General features: G+C 44.3%; 1 protein-coding gene across 1 annotated transcript in view; it reads left to right on the forward strand.

The window, feature by feature from the left end:
- Positions 1-479: 479 nt before the first annotated feature.
- ZDHHC15 (zDHHC palmitoyltransferase 15) overlaps positions 480-19,789 on the forward strand; it is a 36,634-nt gene continuing 17,324 nt past the window's right edge. Inside the window, exons 1-4 of the mRNA XM_083722484.1 lie at positions 480-667; positions 17,557-17,583; positions 17,914-18,008; positions 19,357-19,477. Of these exons, the coding sequence (XP_083578610.1) occupies positions 550-667; positions 17,557-17,583; positions 17,914-18,008; positions 19,357-19,477 (361 nt within the window). The 5' untranslated portion in view covers positions 480-549. The remainder of the gene's footprint in view (positions 668-17,556; positions 17,584-17,913; positions 18,009-19,356; positions 19,478-19,789) is intronic.

Raw genomic sequence — 19,789 nt, forward strand, 5'->3', positions numbered from 1 at the left:
CCAGCCCCGCCTTACCGCTGACTCTGCCACCAAAGAGATAGAGAAATTAGAATGCTACAAGCAGCCCTCCGTTTCGGGTTTCCATTTCACCTCCAATTTAGGTGGGGGAACTGATCGACCCTATGTCCTATGTCCTTTGCGTTGGTGCCCCCCCCCCCCGAGGCTTGGCTCCAGGCTGAGGATGCCAAGGGCCCGTATGGGCTTATTTGGCTGCAGCGGCAGCATTAAATGACCTATTATTAATTAATACAACAATCCCATTGACCTCTCGGCAGCTTTAATACCGCCAAGGGCTCCAAAGCCTCTCGAGGCAGCCCCGCAAATGGCGCCTGGTGAGCAAAAGGCACCTTCGACGGGGAACCCCGAAGTGTGGCTCCGAAGTGTCGCCTCCTACCTCTCCGGGTCCCGCCCCACCCAGGCGCTGGAGTCGAGTTCCGAGCGGGCTCCTTGCCCGCCCCGCCCCGCGCCCCGCCCCTGCCTTCCAGCCTCGCTAAATGGACCGCCGATGTGCCTCCGCCGCCTCGCCAGGCCGGGCCAGGCGGGGAGAAGATGGCACTGTCCAGGGGCCTGCGGTGCTGCCAGCGGGTCTTCGGCTGGGTTCCCGTCGCCATCATCACCCTGGTGGTGCTCTGGTCCTACTACGCCTACGTCTTCGAGCTCTGCTTGGGTGAGGCTGGGCGTGGAGCGCGAGGGGCACGGATTCTCCCTGGGCGTCAAGCCCCACTGGAAACAGGCGGGCTTCCTCATGAGTTGTAACCGGGAGGGAAAGGCAAGGGGAGGACGCGCAGACCCCGAGCGCACTTTGCCCCCGCCCGCAGGGAGGCAGGTGGGCTTCCTCGTGGGTAAACGCCTTGCCTGGGAGTGAGCCCCTCTGAACGCACAGGGGTTTCCCTCTGAGCAAAGGCAGGAAGGGGGCTGCGCGGATCCTGGGCGCACTTTGTCTCCCAAGGAGTAAGCCTCCTAGGGCACAGGTGGGCTTCCTCCCGGGTAAATGCGACGCCGCCAGCTCCGCATCTCCTTCTGAAGGGGTGGCTGAAAACCTCCTTGCGTGCCCTTGCTGGGGTGCAGGCAAGAGTCCACTGCTCGTAATCGAGGGAGTTTGCGAGGTGAGGCGACCCTGCTGCCTAGGGCAGCAGATCCCAATTTCGGTCTCTCCCCCGCGCGCCACCTCCCATGTTCCTGATTTGGTTTTTCCCCCACCCCCTTCTTCCCTGATGGGGAAAGGGAAACCACAATTTTGGGGTCCTCAGGTGCCGAAATGTCTTGGGCTGGCCCTGAGTCCTTATACTGTACAGTACTGCACAGCAAGCCCTAACAGAGGTTTCGTAGTTCAGCGTTGCCCCCTCAAGATACTGAGAGGGTTATGAGCTCTCTGCAGGAGCGAGGTTGGGACAAGGCACTTCCTGGTTCTCAGTCTTCAGTGGGGTGAATTCAAACCTAATGCTTCTCTTTCTCTAGCCTGACCTCTTCCTTTTCTGTTTTTGCTGCGATCCTGCCACCCTCTTGAGCCAGCCTTGATTGTGTTGCACAAAAACCTGAGGCAGTTGTAGCAGGGGAGATAGAGCCTGGTGTGAGGCAGGAGAACAAAGCTACCTAGCTCTGCTAGAGAAGCTGTGGTGTTTCTATATAAAAGTAAAATGGACTTTCTATAGAAATGATAATCATGATTTTTTTTAATAAAAAAAATTACCTTGGTTTGTAACTGGCCAAACCATCAGTTTCTGTCAATGGTCAACATGCTTATTTATCACTCATCCAAAACAGATCAAACATATTTACCATCAAGTCAGAATACTGCAGATTATACTTCAGCTTGCATTCTGTTGACTTGGTTTTTATCACCCCTTTGGATTATGTTACAGTAATTGATTTGTGAATGAAATGGTTGGCATTATAATTATGATAATATGATGGGGATAATAATAAGTCAGATTTGGAAATGGTTTGTCATTGGGAATGGGGTTAGCGGGGAGGGGAAACAAGCCTGCTTAGAGGGAGGCTTGTGTTGGAATTGGGTGAAAGCAAAGCTAGTGATTTGATGCTAAATGGAGGAGAAATAACCAGTAAGCTTCAAGGCCAAGAATTTGACTCCAGGTTTCCCTGGGCAAAGTCCAGCACAGTGGCTGTGCTGTACCACTCTGATAACATGCCTGCCTGCCACACCAGTTTAAAGTACAGAGCTAGTAGTTTCCAAGAATCCAAGGTGAGAGAAGGGAGAATATATTGATGCTCATTCCCTCTCCTACCAATTAGCCGGCCTTTGGTCTAATACAGCAGGGATTTTCTTACCATTATTAGGGTGGAAAGGATGATGTTTGGGAGGGTTGGTGCTCTTTTTGTGGTGAGGAAGGGAGGGAAAATTTATATATTTCCTTCCAAGATTATGCATACAGCATAGGAAGTAACATACAGAAATGATATGCACTCAGGAATGCACTGTAATGCAAAGCCTTCATCAGGACTTTCTTGGTTGTGGTCATTTCCCTGTGGAAGAGCCTTCACAGAGAAGCAAGCCAATGCCTATTATTACAGTGGTACCTCGAGTTACGTACTTAATTCATTCTGGAGGTCTGTTCTTAACCTGAAACTGTTCTTAACCTGAATCACCACTTTAGCTAATGGGGACTCCCGCTGCTGCCATGCCGCCACTGCAAGATTTCTGTTCTCATCCTGAAGCAAAGTTCTTAACCTGAAGCACTATTTATTACAAATTTATTATTTGTACCCCGCCCATCTGGCTGGGTTTCCCCAGCCACTCTGGGCGGCTTCCAACAAAGATGAAAAATACACTAAAATGTCACATATTAAAAACTTCCCTGAACAGGGCTGCCTTCAGATGTCTTCTGAATGTCAGGTAGTTGTTTATCGCTTTGACATCTGATGGGAGGGCGTTCCACAGGGCAGGCGCCACTATTGAGAAGGCCCTCTGCCTGGTTCCCTGTAGCTTGGCCTCTCGCAGTGAGGGAACCGCCAGAAGGCCCTCGGAGCTGGACCTCAGTGTCCGGGCAGAACGATGGGGGTGGAGACGCTCCTTCAGATATACTGGACCGAGGCCGTTTAGGGCTTTAAAGGTCAGCACCAACACTTTGAATTGTGCTCGGAAACGTACTGGGAGCCAATGTAGGTCTTTCAAGACCGGTGTTATGTGGTCTCGGCGGCCACTCCCAGTCACCAGTCTAGCTGCCGCGTTCTGGATTAGTTGTAGTTTCCGGGTCACCTTCAAAGGTAGCCCCACATAGAGCGCATTGCAGTAGTCTAAGTGGGAGATAACCAGAGCATGCACCACTCTGGCGAGACGGTCCATGGGCAGATAGGGTCTCAGCCTACGTACCAGATGGAGCTGGTAAACAGCTGCCCTGGATACAGATTTGATCTGTCCCTCCATGGACAGCTGTGAGTCCAAAATGACTCCCAGGCTGCGCACCTGGTCCTTCAGGGGCCCAGTTACCCCATTCAGGACCAGGGAATCCTCCGCACCTGCCAGCCTCCTGTCCCCCCAAAACAGTACTTCTGTCTTGTCAGTTTCTGTCTTGTCAACAGAAGTACAATCTCTTGTACTTCTGTCTATTTCTGGGTTAGCGGAGTCTGTAACCTGAAGCGTATGTAACCTGAGGTACCACTGTATAGGTCTTTTGGTTGACATTTGGGTAGATTGGCATGATTGCTGTACTGATTTTACTGACTCTCATTATGGTTTTATCACATTTTTGTCAGCCAGACAGGGGAGACATCAGATACATTTCAAAATAAATAAAACACATGCCTTTTAAAGCAGGAGTAGTTTCACATGACCAGTCAAGGCAGCTGCTTAAGGCCCAAACTACTGCCAGTCACCTGTAGTTCTTTCCTGCGCCCACCCTTTTCCAAAAGCATTCAGGCCAGATTCTGTCTTGAGCAAGGAGATGTGAGAGGCTGCTTTCACTTCTGGAGATCATGCTGCTTGGTATTGCCCCCTCCCCAGCACACATGTTTACCTGTACTTGTAGAAGAAACTTCCTTGTTTTCCCCAGTCTAGTCCTCACAGCTCTCCCACAGCTGCATATGTTATTTTGTTGTTTATGTTGCTTTTCTAAGGAAGATAAAATGTGGGTAAATATACATGCAACTGAGCATCAGATATAGGTTGAGCCTCCATCTTATTGAATCAGCTCACATTACCTCCACTTGTGAATTCTTGTTTAAGAATAAACAGATCAGCATTTTTAGCACAGATTGTCCTTTAGCCTGTGTCAATGCATTCACAAAATCAGTATATACATCACTGAGGACTTCTCCATGATGAAGCTGGCACATGCAGAGGGGAAATTCACATCTCCCCCCCCCCCCCCGAGCTAATAAAGCAGGCGGAAGTAAAAATTTAAATCCTGATAGCTGATTTATCAACAACAGTACTGTACTGGTCTTTGATCTGCCTTGCTGGTAATACTGCCCACTGAAGTGTCTTCTTGGATCCTTTTCTGAAGTGGGTGAGAAATAGGCGTGGCACATACCTTTCCAGAGCATTGTTGACTTGGTGAAGGTATGTGGATTTTGCAGGGGGTGGGGGAGTTGTGTGTGTGTCAAACATCTCAAAGTGAGATGTTCCAGATGCTTACCCAGGTTCTGTTTCCTTGGAATGAAGGTCAGCAAAGACGGTGGTGTCTTTCAGATATATTTATTTACAGATGTATACAACCTGGATATAGGACAGAGGGCCTCACAGGATTAACACCCCAATAGATCTTGCTTCTCCACTAGTTGCAGTCGCAGACCCATGTGTCTGTGTCTCCTTCCAGCTCTGCCCTCAATATAATACAGTGGTACCTTGGGATGTGAACGGGATCTGTTCCGGAGCCCCATCCTGAATAGAATGTAAGACGCGACTGCACGGGTTGCGTTTCTCCGCTCCCGCGCATGCGCGTGATGTCATTTTGACCGTCTGCTCATGCGCGAGCGGCAAAACCTGGAAGTAACTCACTCCATTACTTCCAGGTTGCCACAGAGCGCAACCCGAAAATACTTATCCTGAAGTGTATTTATCCCGAGGTATGACTGTATTCTAGCTATTGTTCTCCGGAGGGGGCGTGGAGGAAAGGCCCCACCCATTACATTATTGTCTTACAGAAAAACTTGTCCTCCATTAGATTATAACCCTCACTGGTTATTGTCCCCCACAAATTGGAAGGGACTCAGTGCATCATCCAGACTGAGCTCCCCAAACCTACAACATAATTAAGAAGAGGCAAGCACACCAGTAGGTAATTATGGAAATGTGCAGAAATCCTTCCTCTCCCTTATTTTCTGAGCCTCTAGCAGAGTCTGCTTAGACGTTGTCAAGATTTTCTCCACAGCTGTAAGAGCTAGCAGTCTTCTTCAACAGAGCATAGGGTTTTCTGAGCTGGGGTTCATGCATAGATTTGGAACCATTTGGTCTGCTGTGAATCAAGACTTGGGCCGGTTAACCCTTGCTGGAATTAGTGATTACTGAGGATGTATAGCTGCAGCCCAAATCACCTGCCTGGCTTGTGAATAAAAAAAATGTGTGTGCTGTGATATTGTGCTGCTGTGTGTGTCCCCAACCCACCTCAGCTTCACTTCTTAGGGCGTCATTTGCAAGGCTGAGAAACTAGAAGCAAAGTATAGTGGTACCTCGGGTTAAGAACTTAATTCATTCTGGAGGTCCATTCTTAACCTGAAACTGTTCTTAACCTGAAGCACCACTTTAGCTAATGGGAGTCTGTAACCTGATGCAGCTGTAACCTGAAGCGTCTGTAATCCGAGGTACCACTGTAATGACTGTTGATGGGGAAGGGGAGGGAAGGCACATGGTGGCAGCTTTTGGCAGCAGCCATACATCCTATTTGTTTACTAGTAATAATTGTTTCATTTGTGGTGTTGTGGAAATTGAGGGCTCCTCGGTAAGAGTTTCCTTCAACCTGGTGCCCTCTAGATGTTTTGGATTACAACTTCCATAAACTGCGTCCAGGATAGTGGAGGTCACCAAATTGGTGAAGGCTTTCACAGGAGTGTCTTTCGTCAAGAAAATCAGTAGGGCTCAACAAGTACATAGCATGGTGTACTTGTTGACCTCTGTTTGTGGAATCTTATTTGTTTCAGTTGTTCATGCAGTGCATAGTTAAACTCACTTTAATGTGTGTGTATGCGTGCAGCTACATGTCTGTTACTTTTGAGTGGATTTGATACCATGGATGGTGTAACATAGAACCTAATGTCACAATTACCATGTGATAGTCTTTAAGATACCTCAGGGCTCCCTGATTTTTTAAAAACATAAATGATTAAAATTTACAGTGAGACCTGCTTGGTGCTGACATTATTGTTTCTGCTGCTGCGTTAAAATGTTTCTGTGCACTCAGGCATTTTACAGTATGTGATGGGCTGTTTTTCTGATCCTTAGCTCTTGTGTTTGGTTAATTGCATATTCTGCCAGTTTTGATCTTGTAATTTTTGAGAGATGGGCTTGTTTTTAGTAAAATATGCATTCATTCATTCTTTGGCTTTAAGCTTTGTATATTGTATATGTTTTGTATTTCTGTGAGTTGTCTTGGGTTGTTTTGAGAAAGGATCATGACAATAATACATTTGTCTCACCGAAGCAGAAGATCAGATGCTTTGTACTCTGGATGTGCCATCTACTTCTGTGCTATAGAGCAGTGTTTCCCAGCCTTTGGTCTCTAGCTGTTTTTGGACTACACTTCCCATCATCCCTAACCGCTGGTCTTGCTTGCTAAGTATGATGGGAGTTGTAGTCCAAAAACAGCTGGAGACCCAAGGTTGGGAAACACTGCTATAGAGAGGCATTCTTCATTGTGAGATGGAGATATGGAAGTTACAGATAATTCACTCCTAGCAATGCTTTGTGGTTTTGCTTCAGTTACTTAACACCTCCAGTAGACCTACACCTTCAACAATGTCTGTAGCTAGGGTGCCATTGAAATTCAGATCCACATTAGTAAATTGCTGCTTACATTCTGCAGCCACCCCTTCCATCTGGGTACCTTCAGTTTGTAACTCTTATCAAAGCAGGTCACTTTCAACTCCCTGTAGCATCTCATCAGGAAGGGCTCCCATCCCCCATAGTCACACCTGTCTCACTCACTCTGCTTGCAGCTACTTCATTTCATTAAATCAGTAGTTAGAATAATAGATTCATAGAATTGTAGAGTTGTAAGGGACACTGGGGGGCATCTAGTCCAACCCCCTGCAATGCAGGAATCTCAACTAGATCATACATGAGAGAGGGCCATCCAACCTCTGCTTAAAAACCTCGAAGAATAGAGAGTCCACCACCACCTCTCCTGGGAACTAGTTCCACAGCAAACAGCTCTTACTTTCAGAAAGTTCCTGCTGGTGTTTAGTCAGAATCTCCTTTCTTGTAATTTGAAGCCATTGGTTCAGGTCCTACCCTCTGGAGCAAGAAAAAACAAGCTTGTGACAGCCCTTTATATATTTGAAGTTGGCTATTCTATTTTCTTCATTCTCTTTTCCAGGCTAAACATACCCATTTCCCTCAAATGTTCCTCATAAGGCTTCATTTCCAGACCCTTGATAATCCAGGTCATCCTGCTCTGCACACATTCCATCTTGCCAATATCCTTCTTAAATGATGGTGCCCAGAACTGGACCCAGGACTCCAGGTGTGGTCTGACCAAGTCATAAGAGAGTGGTACTGTTTTCTTGATCAGGACACTATACTTCTGTTGATGCAGCCTAAAATAGCATTAGCTTTTTTTGCTGCTGCATCACACTGTTGACTCATAGAATCATAGAATCGTAGAGTTGGAAGGGACCCAGAGGATCATCTAGTCCAACCCCCTGCAATGCAGGAATATGCAGCTGTCCCACACATTAAGCTTGTGGTCTACTAAGACCCCAAGAAGCTTTTCACGTATACTACTGGCAAGCCAGGTGTCACCCATTTTATATTTGTGCAACTGCTTCTTCCTGCCTATGTGTATAACCTGACATAAGTTCCTATTTAAATTCATAATGTTATTTTGGACCCAGTTCTCTAATCTGTTACGGTCATATGGAATCCCGATTCTGTGTTCTGCATCATTATCTACCCTTCCCAGTTTGGTGTCATCTGCAGATTTGATTAGCGTTCTCTCAATACCTTCATCCAAGTCATTTATAAATATGTTGAACAACAACGGGCCCAGGACAGAACCCAGCGGCACCCTCTTGTCGCTTTTTTCCCAGGATGAGAAGGAACCACTAGTGAGCACTCTTTGGGTTTGGTCAGTTAACCAGCTACAAATCCACCTATGTTATCTCGTTCAGTTCACAGTTTGTCAGTTCCAAGTTTTATGGAAGAATATAATGGGGGACTTTTTAAAAGCCTTACAGAAATCAGGATACACTATGCTCACAGCAAATCTTAAGCTGATCGGTTGATCATTTCCTGGGTCATCTTGTTTCCTTTTTTGAAGATGTAGACAATATTTGTCCACTTCCAATCTGCAGGGACCTCACTTTTTCTCCATGAATTCTCAAAAATTATAGACAGAGGCTCTGAGATTACATCTGCAGACTCCTTTAGTACCCGTAGGTGCAGCTCATAAGGTTCTGCTGCTCCATCTGTTACTGGCATTGCTACTGGAGCATATTGTCAAACAGCTGACCTTGCTGCTCCAGTAGCTGCTGCTGGTGGTGCCTGAGCATCAACCTGAACTGCTGCAAGAATGTTGCTGTTCCTCCATTTCCACTTAGACACACCTTGCTCATGGGATCTCTTCCAGGAAACATGAACCCCACTATTGACACCAGTGTTGCATGCCACCCCAATCTCTAAGTGGTGCAAGATTTCAGGGGTTCCAAACACTTACCCAGAATTCATGTTTCCTTTTGGAAATAAGACACAGTGGATTCTGGTGTCTTTATGATATGTGGTTTATTTACACATACATACAACTTGAGCCTACAATGGAAGAGTTTGCAGCATTAACACCCCAAGAAGATACTTCTTCTCCCATAGCCACAGCCTTGGGATTCCAACAGAAATCAGACTTGGCACTCTCTCCCTCTCTGCCTTTCCAGCCTGCAGCTTTTGCATCCAGCTTCTAGCTCACATCACTCAACTCTCAACTGTGGCCTTTTGTCTTTCTAACTGATAGGCAGTTGAAGGTGGGAGGCCCACCCATTTGTTCTCTGGCACAGAGCCACTTCCTTTGTTCCTTTAGTGACCCATGCTTAGTGGGTCTCACATGCAGCCTACTTCCTCCCCTCTAAAAAAACATAAATGAATCTAAGTAGAAGATGAGAACGTGAAATTTCCTGTGGAGAAAGACACATGCAACTGATTAAAACAAGGATTTGGTTATTTTCTCCTTGCAGATGGGAGCAGAATACCGCTTCTTCTATAGTACAGGGTTGATTATTCGGCCAGTGAGGTGAGGTTATTCAGAGAGTTCATTTGTACTGTAAGTAAATAAATCCTGAGTAGCTGCACCCAGTGTGAAAAGCAAACAGGCTGCATGCAGAGGCCTGCCAGGTGTTTAAAGACACATCTTAAAACATACACATCTGTACAATGTAAAGTATTTATAGCAATTGATTCCTCTGCCTCCCACATCCCCAGTTTTTGTACAATTTAGTTTGCTCTAAATGTCACACATTTCTCTAGATTAGGGTAAATTATTTTAATTAAATTGCCTGAATTCACTGAACGGACCAGGATGATCTTGGCTCTTCTCCTGCCGCAGCAGCGTGTGATCAGTTTCAGACATGTCAACAGTGTAGGGTCCTCTTTGACTCATCCCCCTTTGTCTTCCGCTCCCTAGTAGACAGACAGGAGCTGGAAATCAATGTGGCATCGATGCTGTCTATTCCAGGGGGAATATAGCATCACATTAATATTGCAACCCCTGCTGGAGAATTTGGATAAAAATCCAGGCTCCAGAGGGGCTTTGTTCGAGCGGCCAGCTTGCGGATGCTGCCACAGCATGAGAATGAGAGCGGGCGGATGTGTTGCCGGCTGGAGTATTATGCCATGTCAGGAAGGAGGGGAAAGAACAAGCATTCTCACTCAAGCCGACTTTTGGGGTTGATGGCGCCAAGTGAGGTCCTGCTGGGAAGGTCAGCATGAGGCTCCGGAAGACTCTAATCAGCCCTCTAGTAAGGCAGGAGCTGCCTCAGCTGCCCAGATTTCTCAAAGGAAGGACAAAGCTTTCCTACAGCACACCCTGAGAGTGGCCAGAATTAAAACAGCTTGGAAATATAGTTCTGCATCTGTTCTTGTTTTTTTGTTTTTTAAGAAAAAAGAAAAACGAGGAAACAGTGTGAACTAAAACAGGTTTTGGATCGTAGGAACACAGCACTTCCTCCTCACACCCAATTTATGGCAGGGCTCAGGCTTACGCAGAAATAATTCAGGTTTGCCTAGAGACAGGAACATCCATTTAATCTAGCTGCCAGCAATGTTTATACAGAGATAATGTAAAAGAGTGATGTTTTCCATATGGAGCAAGAGACATGTGCAAGTACCTGAGCATAAGGACATCAGAAGAGCCCTCCTGGATCAGACCAAAGGCCCATCTAATCCAGGATGCTGTTCTTGTGGTAGCCAATCAGGTTACCTGAGAATCCTGTAAGAGGGACCTTAGCACAACTCTCTCCACTTTCAGTTCCCAGGAACTGATATTACCTCCAATACTAAAGACATTACACGGCCCTCACAACTATCAGCCACTGATAGCCTCATTCCCCATGAACCTGTCCAACCCACTCTTAAAGTCATCTAAGTTGCTCTCCATCACTATGCCCTGTGACAGTGAGTTCCACAGTTTAAGTATACACTATGTGAAGAAGTCCTTCCTTTTAGTCTCTCTTTAATCTTCCCAAATTCAGCTTTGTTGAATGACCCTTTATTCTAGTGTAATGCAAGAAGGACAAAAGCTTTTTCCTCTCCACTTTCTCCATACCATGCACCATTTTCTGTGCCCTCCCCTCACCACCATTAGTTGCCTTTTCTGAACTGAGCCGCCAGATCCCTCTCCTCCAGCAGCTCAACAGGGTGCAAAAAAGCCCTCTCCGCCAGGAACCCCACTTGACAACATAAGCTTGAAAAGCCATCAGGAATGGTATTTTAAAATGACATATAACCTGCTTGACTTCCTGCCTGACCCTTGCAGCATCTTTTATTGAATCCTGCCATCTTTCATTAAGAGCTTCTGAGAAGTGTAACTCTGACCAACAGGGCCTAGAATTATTTCAGGGAAAGAATGAATGTGCTTTAAAGGTAAAGTTCGTACGCAGTACTGTTTACTGTGCTTCAGTTATGAAAGCAACCCTAGGAGCAAAAGATGTGTGCAGCTATAACCTGAAAAGAAGGATGTGCACACTTCTAGTTGTGATTGCTGCTGTGTAAAGAGTGCATTGAGATCTCCTTCAGACATGTATATGCATATATTCTAACATGGCATGAGAACATCCTTGAAGCACAGTATAACATCCATGCCAGATTCTGTGATAGTTCCAAATTCTTTATCTGTGTGTCTATGCAATCACAGAAAAGTACCTCCCTTGCTAATAGCAAAGTCTTAAGAGTATAAGTTTAAAACTAGAAGTCATGGACATCCAGTGAAGCTGAAGGTTTGGAGATTCAGGACAGATAAAATGAAGAACTTCTTCACACAACACATAGTTAAACTATAGAACTCGCTCTCACAAGAGGCAGTTTCCCACAGGCATTTGAGTGGTCACTGTGAGACTGGACTGGGCTAGATGGGCTATTGGCTTGATCCTGTAGGCTTTTTTATGCTCTTAAGTTGACCTGTGGTAGATGAATATTGCCTCATTGTTCACAGTTCGGGGCAGTTGTGGAAGGAAGACAAAACCAGCAGTTGTGTGTATGGCTCTGAGGGCAGGAATACATGTCTGGGACTGTATGTGGGATCCTCATTCCCTGGTGAGTGGTTATAGTGGTAGCGGGAGTATGTGATTTGAATGGGAGAAGACACACATATGGACAGGTGGCTCAGCAAAGAATCTTGTGACACCTAAAAGAATTATGGTAGCATAAGAGTTAGTGAGCTTTAGTCCACCTCATCATATGCATGAAGTATTATCCTGAATTGCAGTTATGTATTTTTACATAAATCCAGATTTCCAAGTGGTGAGAGACTCATGGGATTCCAGCACTAACCCAGACACTGGTTTCCTTGGAATGAGTCAATGGAGATGGTGATGTCTTTAGAATACAGTCATACCTCGGGTTGAATGTGCTTCGGGATGAGCGCGTTCAAGTTGCACTCCGCGGCAATCCGGAAGTAATGGAGCACGTTACTTCTGGGTTTTGCCACTTGCGCATGTGCAGACGCTCAAAATGGCGTCATGCGCAGAAGCGGCGAAAAGCGACGCACACAGACATGTCATCACTGGTTACGTTTGCTTCTAGATGCGAATGAGGCTCCAGAATGGATCCCGTTCACATCTAGAGGTACCACTGTATATGGTTTTATTTACCCATACATGCCACCTGCACATAGGATGGAAGGGCTCACAGCATTAACAGCCCAACAGATCTTGCTTCCCCATTCTGGTCCCAGGGAGATTCTCAAGCTCATAATTTGGATCCAGCACAAAGCAGATATGTCTCTCTGTGTCCAGCTTGTTAGAATCAGCCAGATCTTACCCTCAAAACCTCTTGTTCTTCCACTTTACAAAGTGATGCTGCTTCCAACTATGTATGGGGGGTTAGCCTCATTTGTCTCTGTGACAATGTGGCAGCCTCTTCCTAATGTAAATGCCAATACATAACTGGCTGAAAGATTTGGCTGGTTTCTGCTCATACAGTGGTACCTTGGTTTTTGAACATCTTGGAAGTCAAACGTTTCAGTTTCCAACACCAAAAACCCGAAAGTAAATGCTTCTGTTTTCAAATGTGCCTTGGAAGTCGAACGGCTTCTGCTGAGCTTTATTTCAATTTTCTCCATTGACTTTGCAGCCAGCCCTTTGGACCTCGGTTTTTGAATGTTTCAGAAGTCGAACGGTCTTCGGAATGGATTACGTTCGAAAACTGAGGTACCACTGTAGAGTCTGCCATCACCTACACAGCATCACAGGTTTTGAAGGAACCAATGGGTATCACCCATGCTGACCCCCCCAAACTATAACAATATATGTATACATGTGGGGGTGGAATTAGAAGGAAATGAAGTCAGAAGGAAGTGAAAAGCAAAAAAGCCACATATGGTGATCACTACACAAGAAAACAGTCATCAAAAGCATACATACAGTGGTACCTCGCAAGACGAAATTAATTCATTCTGCGAGTTTTTTTGTTCTATGAGTTTTTTCCTCTTGCGAAGCGCGGATTCCCTGGGTATTAACGGTTTTAAGAAAAAGGAAACAAACTCGCAAGACGTTTACATCTTGCAAAGCATGCCCATAGGGAAATTCGTCTTGCGAAGCAACTAAAAAAACGAAAAACTCTTTCGTCTTGCGAGTTTTTTGTCTTACGAGGCATTCGTCTTGCGAGGTACCACCGTATTCTGACACATATATTCTGGCATTTGTAAACGAATTTGAGAACAACCATTTCACCCTCTTTCCCAATTAACATATGTAGCATGATTTAAAAAAAATCAATTCACAAATGATAGGTGTAGGTAAGGGCAGTGCTTCTTTAAAAAGAAAAAAAAGGTGCCAGAACTCACCATGAAGTTGTTACAGTAAGTGCCACTCTTTAAAGATGGGGGGGGCGGGGGAGATGTTGGTACTGTGTACCCTTGAGTACCCCCGGAAAAAGCACTGTAAAGGGTTTAATCCACATCCTTATTTGCAACCCTCCAATTCAGAAAGAAGTGAGAACCATCACTGGTTCACCTGTCACAGTAAATCCCCCCCTCAGTTCAAGCATTATTTTTGCAAGAATGGGATTATAAAGGCAGGTTTTACTGGAGTGTTTTTTGTGGTGCAGCACCTGAAACTTGATAAACTGGATGGGGTGCAATTTCACCGTTCTACCTAAGCTTCCTTTCCTGACATACTTACTTGGAAATAAGTACTCTTGAAACAAATCAAATGTGCTTGTGTTAACAGCTGCTGTTGTCTTTGCTTTCACCTCTATGTGGAACAATATCATCTAGATAAATATGAGTGTGATTTGGCTGGGTGGTGAATCTTTCCATCACCAGCAAGTTTTTGAGAGTAGTATTGGCAACCATTTGGTCATTTGGTTGGGGTTTTTTTATTTTGAGTTTATGTGATATTTGTATGCTGTTTTGCCAACAGCAACGTTGAGTGCAAAATAATAAAGCATTAAAATGAGCAAATAACATTTTCATTAGTATAATCAGCAATCACAATAGCATATAAGTAATGTAAAAATAAACAATTCAGTAAGCAATTAATGGTTGTATTGACACCAATACCAACTCACAAAATTCAAAAGAATTAATCAGAAGATGTTGCTGAGCAGCAGCCCCCTCCCAGTTGATAGATAGATAAACTTTATTCGCATTAGCCAACGGCCATAGCAACATAAAACAAGCAATACATACAAATAAAATATATACAAATAAAAAAAGACAGCAATGGGTAAAAAGGACAATCAAGTCACCAAGATTATCGTTCAGATAGTGGCCCTTAATCTCATTGCACCCTCGCCCCTCCCAGTTGGCAGCATCCTCAAGAACATAAAAGAGCCTGCTAGATCCGGCCATTGGCCCATCTAGTCTAGCATCCTATTCTTACAGTGGCCAACCAGATGCCTGTAAGAAACCAGCAAGCAGAACATGAGTACAAGAGAACTCTCCCCTCCTGTAGTTTTCAGCAACTGGCATTCAGAAGCATTACTGACTCCAACTGTGGAGGCAGTACATAGCCATCGTGACTGGTAGCCATTGATAGCCTTGTCCTCCATGAATTTGTCTAATCCTCTTTAAATCCATCCAAGTTTATGACCATCACTGACTCCTGTGTGCACAAGTTCCATAGTTTAACTATGCACCAGGGAGGAACTTCTTCACTCTCAGTCCCAGGCAGAAGGTTTTTCCATAAGTCTAACCACAGGCCTGGTGGAGCCCTAGATGGAGCACATACAATCCCTTGCAAATAGAAGCACTACATTAGGCTGTTCCATAGTTTAAGTCATAGTGGCAGCAGAGCTGCTCTCACAGCTCTGTCCGATTCATTTGAACCTTATTGATTAAAATTGGGAGCGTGGGGATCAAGATTAAGGGCTTAGGGGTGAGATCTTTTGACCTTGGTGAATGTGGTCTGGTGTTAAAGTGGAACTGATGTTAAAAATGAATAGTAGATCATGTTCATCTACTATCACATACCCTTTCATCCTTCCGCGGATATTTATTAGCTCATCATTCACACAGTCAGGCAGGAACTGACTTCTTTCAAAACATAATTTCTATTTAGTGGTGAGAAATAGGACTGGACTGTAGTCGCTGCATTTGGAAATAGCCAAAGATTAATTCCTATTTTGTTCATTTGAGGAAACATGGCATCACGATAAGGTCAACTTTATTACCATTCAGCTAGCAAATGTCAACACTACTTCATGTAAGTTTATCTCAGGGGGGAGGCAGTTTTTTGAGAAGTCATGGGGGCTTTGGGGATAATCATAAATGGAGCGTTCAAGCTGGGTAATCCTCAGTGAATTACAACCCTTGGATTTAACAGTATTTTAATTTCCAGAAGGGTAACAGTGTTTGTCTCTTGCAGCAAAAATTAACTAGAATCTTGTGGTGCCTTATAGATTAACAAGTGCATTAGGACATAAATGCATTAGGACATCATGGGCATAAGCTTTCAGCCACATTCAGCCTGAGCCTATTATATGTATATATATGTGTATATATTATTTATTAGCTAACCTTCACCCCAAAGTCCCAGGGTGGGTTACAACATTAAAACACAATATTAAAATCAGTTTAAAACAACTTACAATCACAAAATAAGGTGGTTCCTAAAAAGATGCCTCTTGAGTGTCAAATGCCCAGAATAAAGGGTAAATATAGAAGAATATATTCAGAAGCAATTAAGCAAATGAGATCGGTTCAAACACTGTGAGGCATGCAAAGATTTATTGTTTGTTGTTGTTTAGTCGTTTCCGACTCTTCGTGACCCCATGGACTAAAGCACGCCAGGCACTCCTGTCTTCCACTGCCTCTCGCAGTTTGGTCAGACTCATGTTTGTAGCTTCGAGAACACTGTTCAACCATCTCGTCCTCTGTCATCCCCTTCTCCTTGTGCCCTCCATCTTTCCCAACATCAGGGTCTTTTCCAGGGAGTCTTCTCTTCTCATAAGGTGGCCAAAGTACTGGAGCCTCAGCTTCAGGATCTGTCCTTCCAGTGAGCACTCAGGGCTGATTTCCTTCAGAATGGATAGGTTTGATCTTCTTGCAGTCCATGGGACTCTCAAGAGTCTCCTCCAGCACCATAATTCAAAAGCATCAATTCTTCGGCGATCAGTCTTCTTTATGGTCCACCTCTCACTTCCATACACACACTACTAAATCATGGCTTTAACTATACGGACCTTTGTTGACAGGATTTCTTGATTAGATACCTACTATTTAAGAGCGGAAAGGCTAGATATATAAAATATAATTTAGCATCCTAAGCAGCACAGGACTTCTCATTCATGGAGAATAATTATAATCCCCATTATGTATGGGATTTCTAAAAGGTGCATGAAATGTTAGGAACTACCTCAGGATGTTTTGCATATTGTGTAAAACACGTCTTTCTCTTCTTTTTCTTTTTTTTTTACGTTACGTTATGTTAATGTTAATTATTGTGGTACAGGTTTGCATGAACGCCACTATGTACATTCCCTTGTTATAATTGTTCTCTCTGTTTTATATGCATTATAAAATGAAATACAGTGGTACCTCGGGTTACTATTTCTGGGTTAGCGGAGTCTTTAACCTGAAGCATATGTAACCCAAGGTACCACTGTAATGAAAAGCTTTACAGAGAATAGAATAAAACAAAGTCTATTCCCTGCACTAGAGGTGATATTTATTTATTTATTTATTTATTTATAATTTTCATTTATGACAAATAAACATTTCAAACAGAATCATCTTTACATATCATATTTTGACTTCCCTCCCCCTCTTTCTGTGGTTCCTTATATTTATTTTCCTGCATATCCCAATATAAATCTATGTTGTATTTTATTTCCATCCATTTCATTTATGTTTTCAGTGCTGCACATTTTTACATTAATCCTGCTAATGTCTTAATTTGTTTATGATGAGTTTGTAAATATTCAATAAATGATTTCCATTCCCCCTTCAAGACTTTGTTATCTTGATTTCTTATTCTTCCAGTAAGTTTCACCATTTCTGAATATTCCGTTAGTTTCTGTAGCCATTCTTCTTTTGATGGGACATCTTCCTCCTTCCATCTTTGGGCAAATACCATTCTTACAGCAGTGGTTGCATACATAAATAAATATTTATATTGTTTAGGTAACTCCAAGCCTATAATTCCTAAAAGAAAAGCTTCTGGTTTTTTTAAAACAAAAGTTACCTTAAACATCTTTTTCATTTCATTGTATATCATTTCCGTCTTCCTCTTCTCTTTCAGTGACTGTGACCAGTTCCATAGAAAAAGGTATGTAGCTGTTTATGCATTTTCAGTTGAGGGGTGAAGGAAGCTTCATGCAGAGTTAAGCCATGTTGTTTGACACCATCATGTGTACTTTGGCCTTTAGCGTCCTTTGTCATTTGCACAGGCCAATTTCTCCACTAGGTATATCTTGCTTTCTTGTAGAACAGATAAATATTTCCCTCCCAATCACCTAACTTGAGGGAGAGTTCATGCTTTTTCATTTATTCATCTCCCTGAAGACTAGACTGTCTTGGAAGCCAAGCATTAAAACAAAGAGGATGGGGGGAATCAGTGCTCCTCTATGTCTTCCTGATTGCTCTTTTTCTCCTTTAGTGGCCTACCTCACCATATTCCATGTGATCTTCCTGTTCTTCATATGGACGTATTGGAAGTCTATATTTACTCTTCCACAGCAACCGGACAAAAAGGTAAAAAAAAGCTGGGATGCTCTGGAGCAGCAAAGGAAACAGTTGAATCAAGAGTTAGTTCTGCTGCCTTAAGAATGTCTAGCCAAACTCAGGCAACACCCCTGGCCAGAGCCACCTGCTGCCCCCACAGTAGCCTGAGAGCAAACAGATCATCAGTGGGTGGGGGTGTGACAGTGGGTAGAGAGAGATGCAGCATGATACGAATTGTAATCATCCCAATGTGATTTGGTCAAATGACTCTTTGTCAGGGGCTGTCTGTAGTAACTTATGTTACTATCACATAACTAACTACAGTGGTACCTCTGGATGCGAAAGGTATCCGTTCCGGAGCCACATTCGCATCCAGAGCAGAATGCACATGCGTGAGCAGCGAAAGCTGGAAGTAACACGTTCTGTTACTTCCGGGTCGCCGCGGAGCACAACCCGAAAATGCTCAACCTGAATCAACTTCAACCCAAGGTATGACTGTATATTATAGTAGCATGCCTCCATAAAGTTAGTTATAGTTGTGTTATTATAACAAGTTGGTTGAAACCTGTGTGGACTCCATGGTTACCATGTAAGTGTGCTAGATACAGGGCATACCCTTGGTTTAGTCTTTGTCCTTAGTGGAGAGAGGGGTGGCCATAACCCTGTTGTCACAGTCTGACTACTTCCTGGCAAAGTTTAGACTTCTGACAACAGCCAAACCATTAGTGGTTGGGGACGACTCTGGATGGTCTGTCTCCAAAGACTAATGGAGCCAGATAGGTTCCTGGCTGTTCTGGGGGATTTCCCTGTGGACAGAGCCAGTGACCCTGTCAAGGCCTTGGTCCGTCAATACCATCACTCCAATGCTGCAAGCCCGCACTGCATCATGGTTTACTGAGTTGTGGCAGATGGCAGAAAACTTGCTCCAAAGATGACCAAACGCTTACTCGTTCATACAACTCTGCCTGAGAACTGGTGCTGAAAGCAGTGGAGAAGAACTACTTTGCTGCCGGCATCACCTTCTTAGTGAACTGTCCAGCAGTTATTTCAGGTGGCCCCAAGACTAACTGTACCAGAAGTGCTGAATGACACCACACACACACACACACACACACACACACACACACACCACCCCCGAAGCACTTGGTAGCATGCTGTGAGTGTGTTGCACTGCATTTTGGGGATAAAGTCACTCAACTCTGTAGCGCTTTAGATGTAGCAATTGTGCAAGTCCAGTCAAGGTGTTCAATTCAGCACCTTCCCATATTTTATGCAATCTGTTTTGGGGCTTTGTCTCTTGTTTACCACTTAGAAATGCAAGTGACTAAGTGGTATATAAATGTCTTAAATAAATAAAATCCTCTTCTTCTTCTTCCAGTTCCACATGTCTTATGCTGACAAGGAGCGCTATGAGAACGAAGAGAGACCAGAGGGACAGAGGCAGATCCTTGCTGAAATGGCACGGAAATTGCCCGTGTACACAAGAGCAGGGAATGGAGGTCAGCTGCACAGACAGCCTTTGAAATGTCCACCTCATCACTTTTAAGCAGCACACACCAGCAACCTGCCACATGAAACATGTCCTTGCCCTTTTGACTTTAAGAACCTTAATGCGGAGGGAATCATATTAGTTTAAAAGGATTTCCTTTTAACTTTCTCTGTCAGTCTTTGTAGTAGAGAGGAAATCCCTTAAAAGATGTTCTTGATTTGTAAGAAAGTGGCTCAATGCTTTGTGACCATATGCTGCCTCAGTCTCCAGCTGCTGTATACATTCAGAGATTTAACTGGATTTCAGACCGGAATTTTGCTCT

This window comes from Podarcis gaigeae (assembly GCF_964106915.1).
Source record: "Podarcis gaigeae genome assembly, chromosome: Z".
In the NCBI taxonomy this organism is placed as follows: domain Eukaryota; kingdom Metazoa; phylum Chordata; class Lepidosauria; order Squamata; family Lacertidae; genus Podarcis; species Podarcis gaigeae.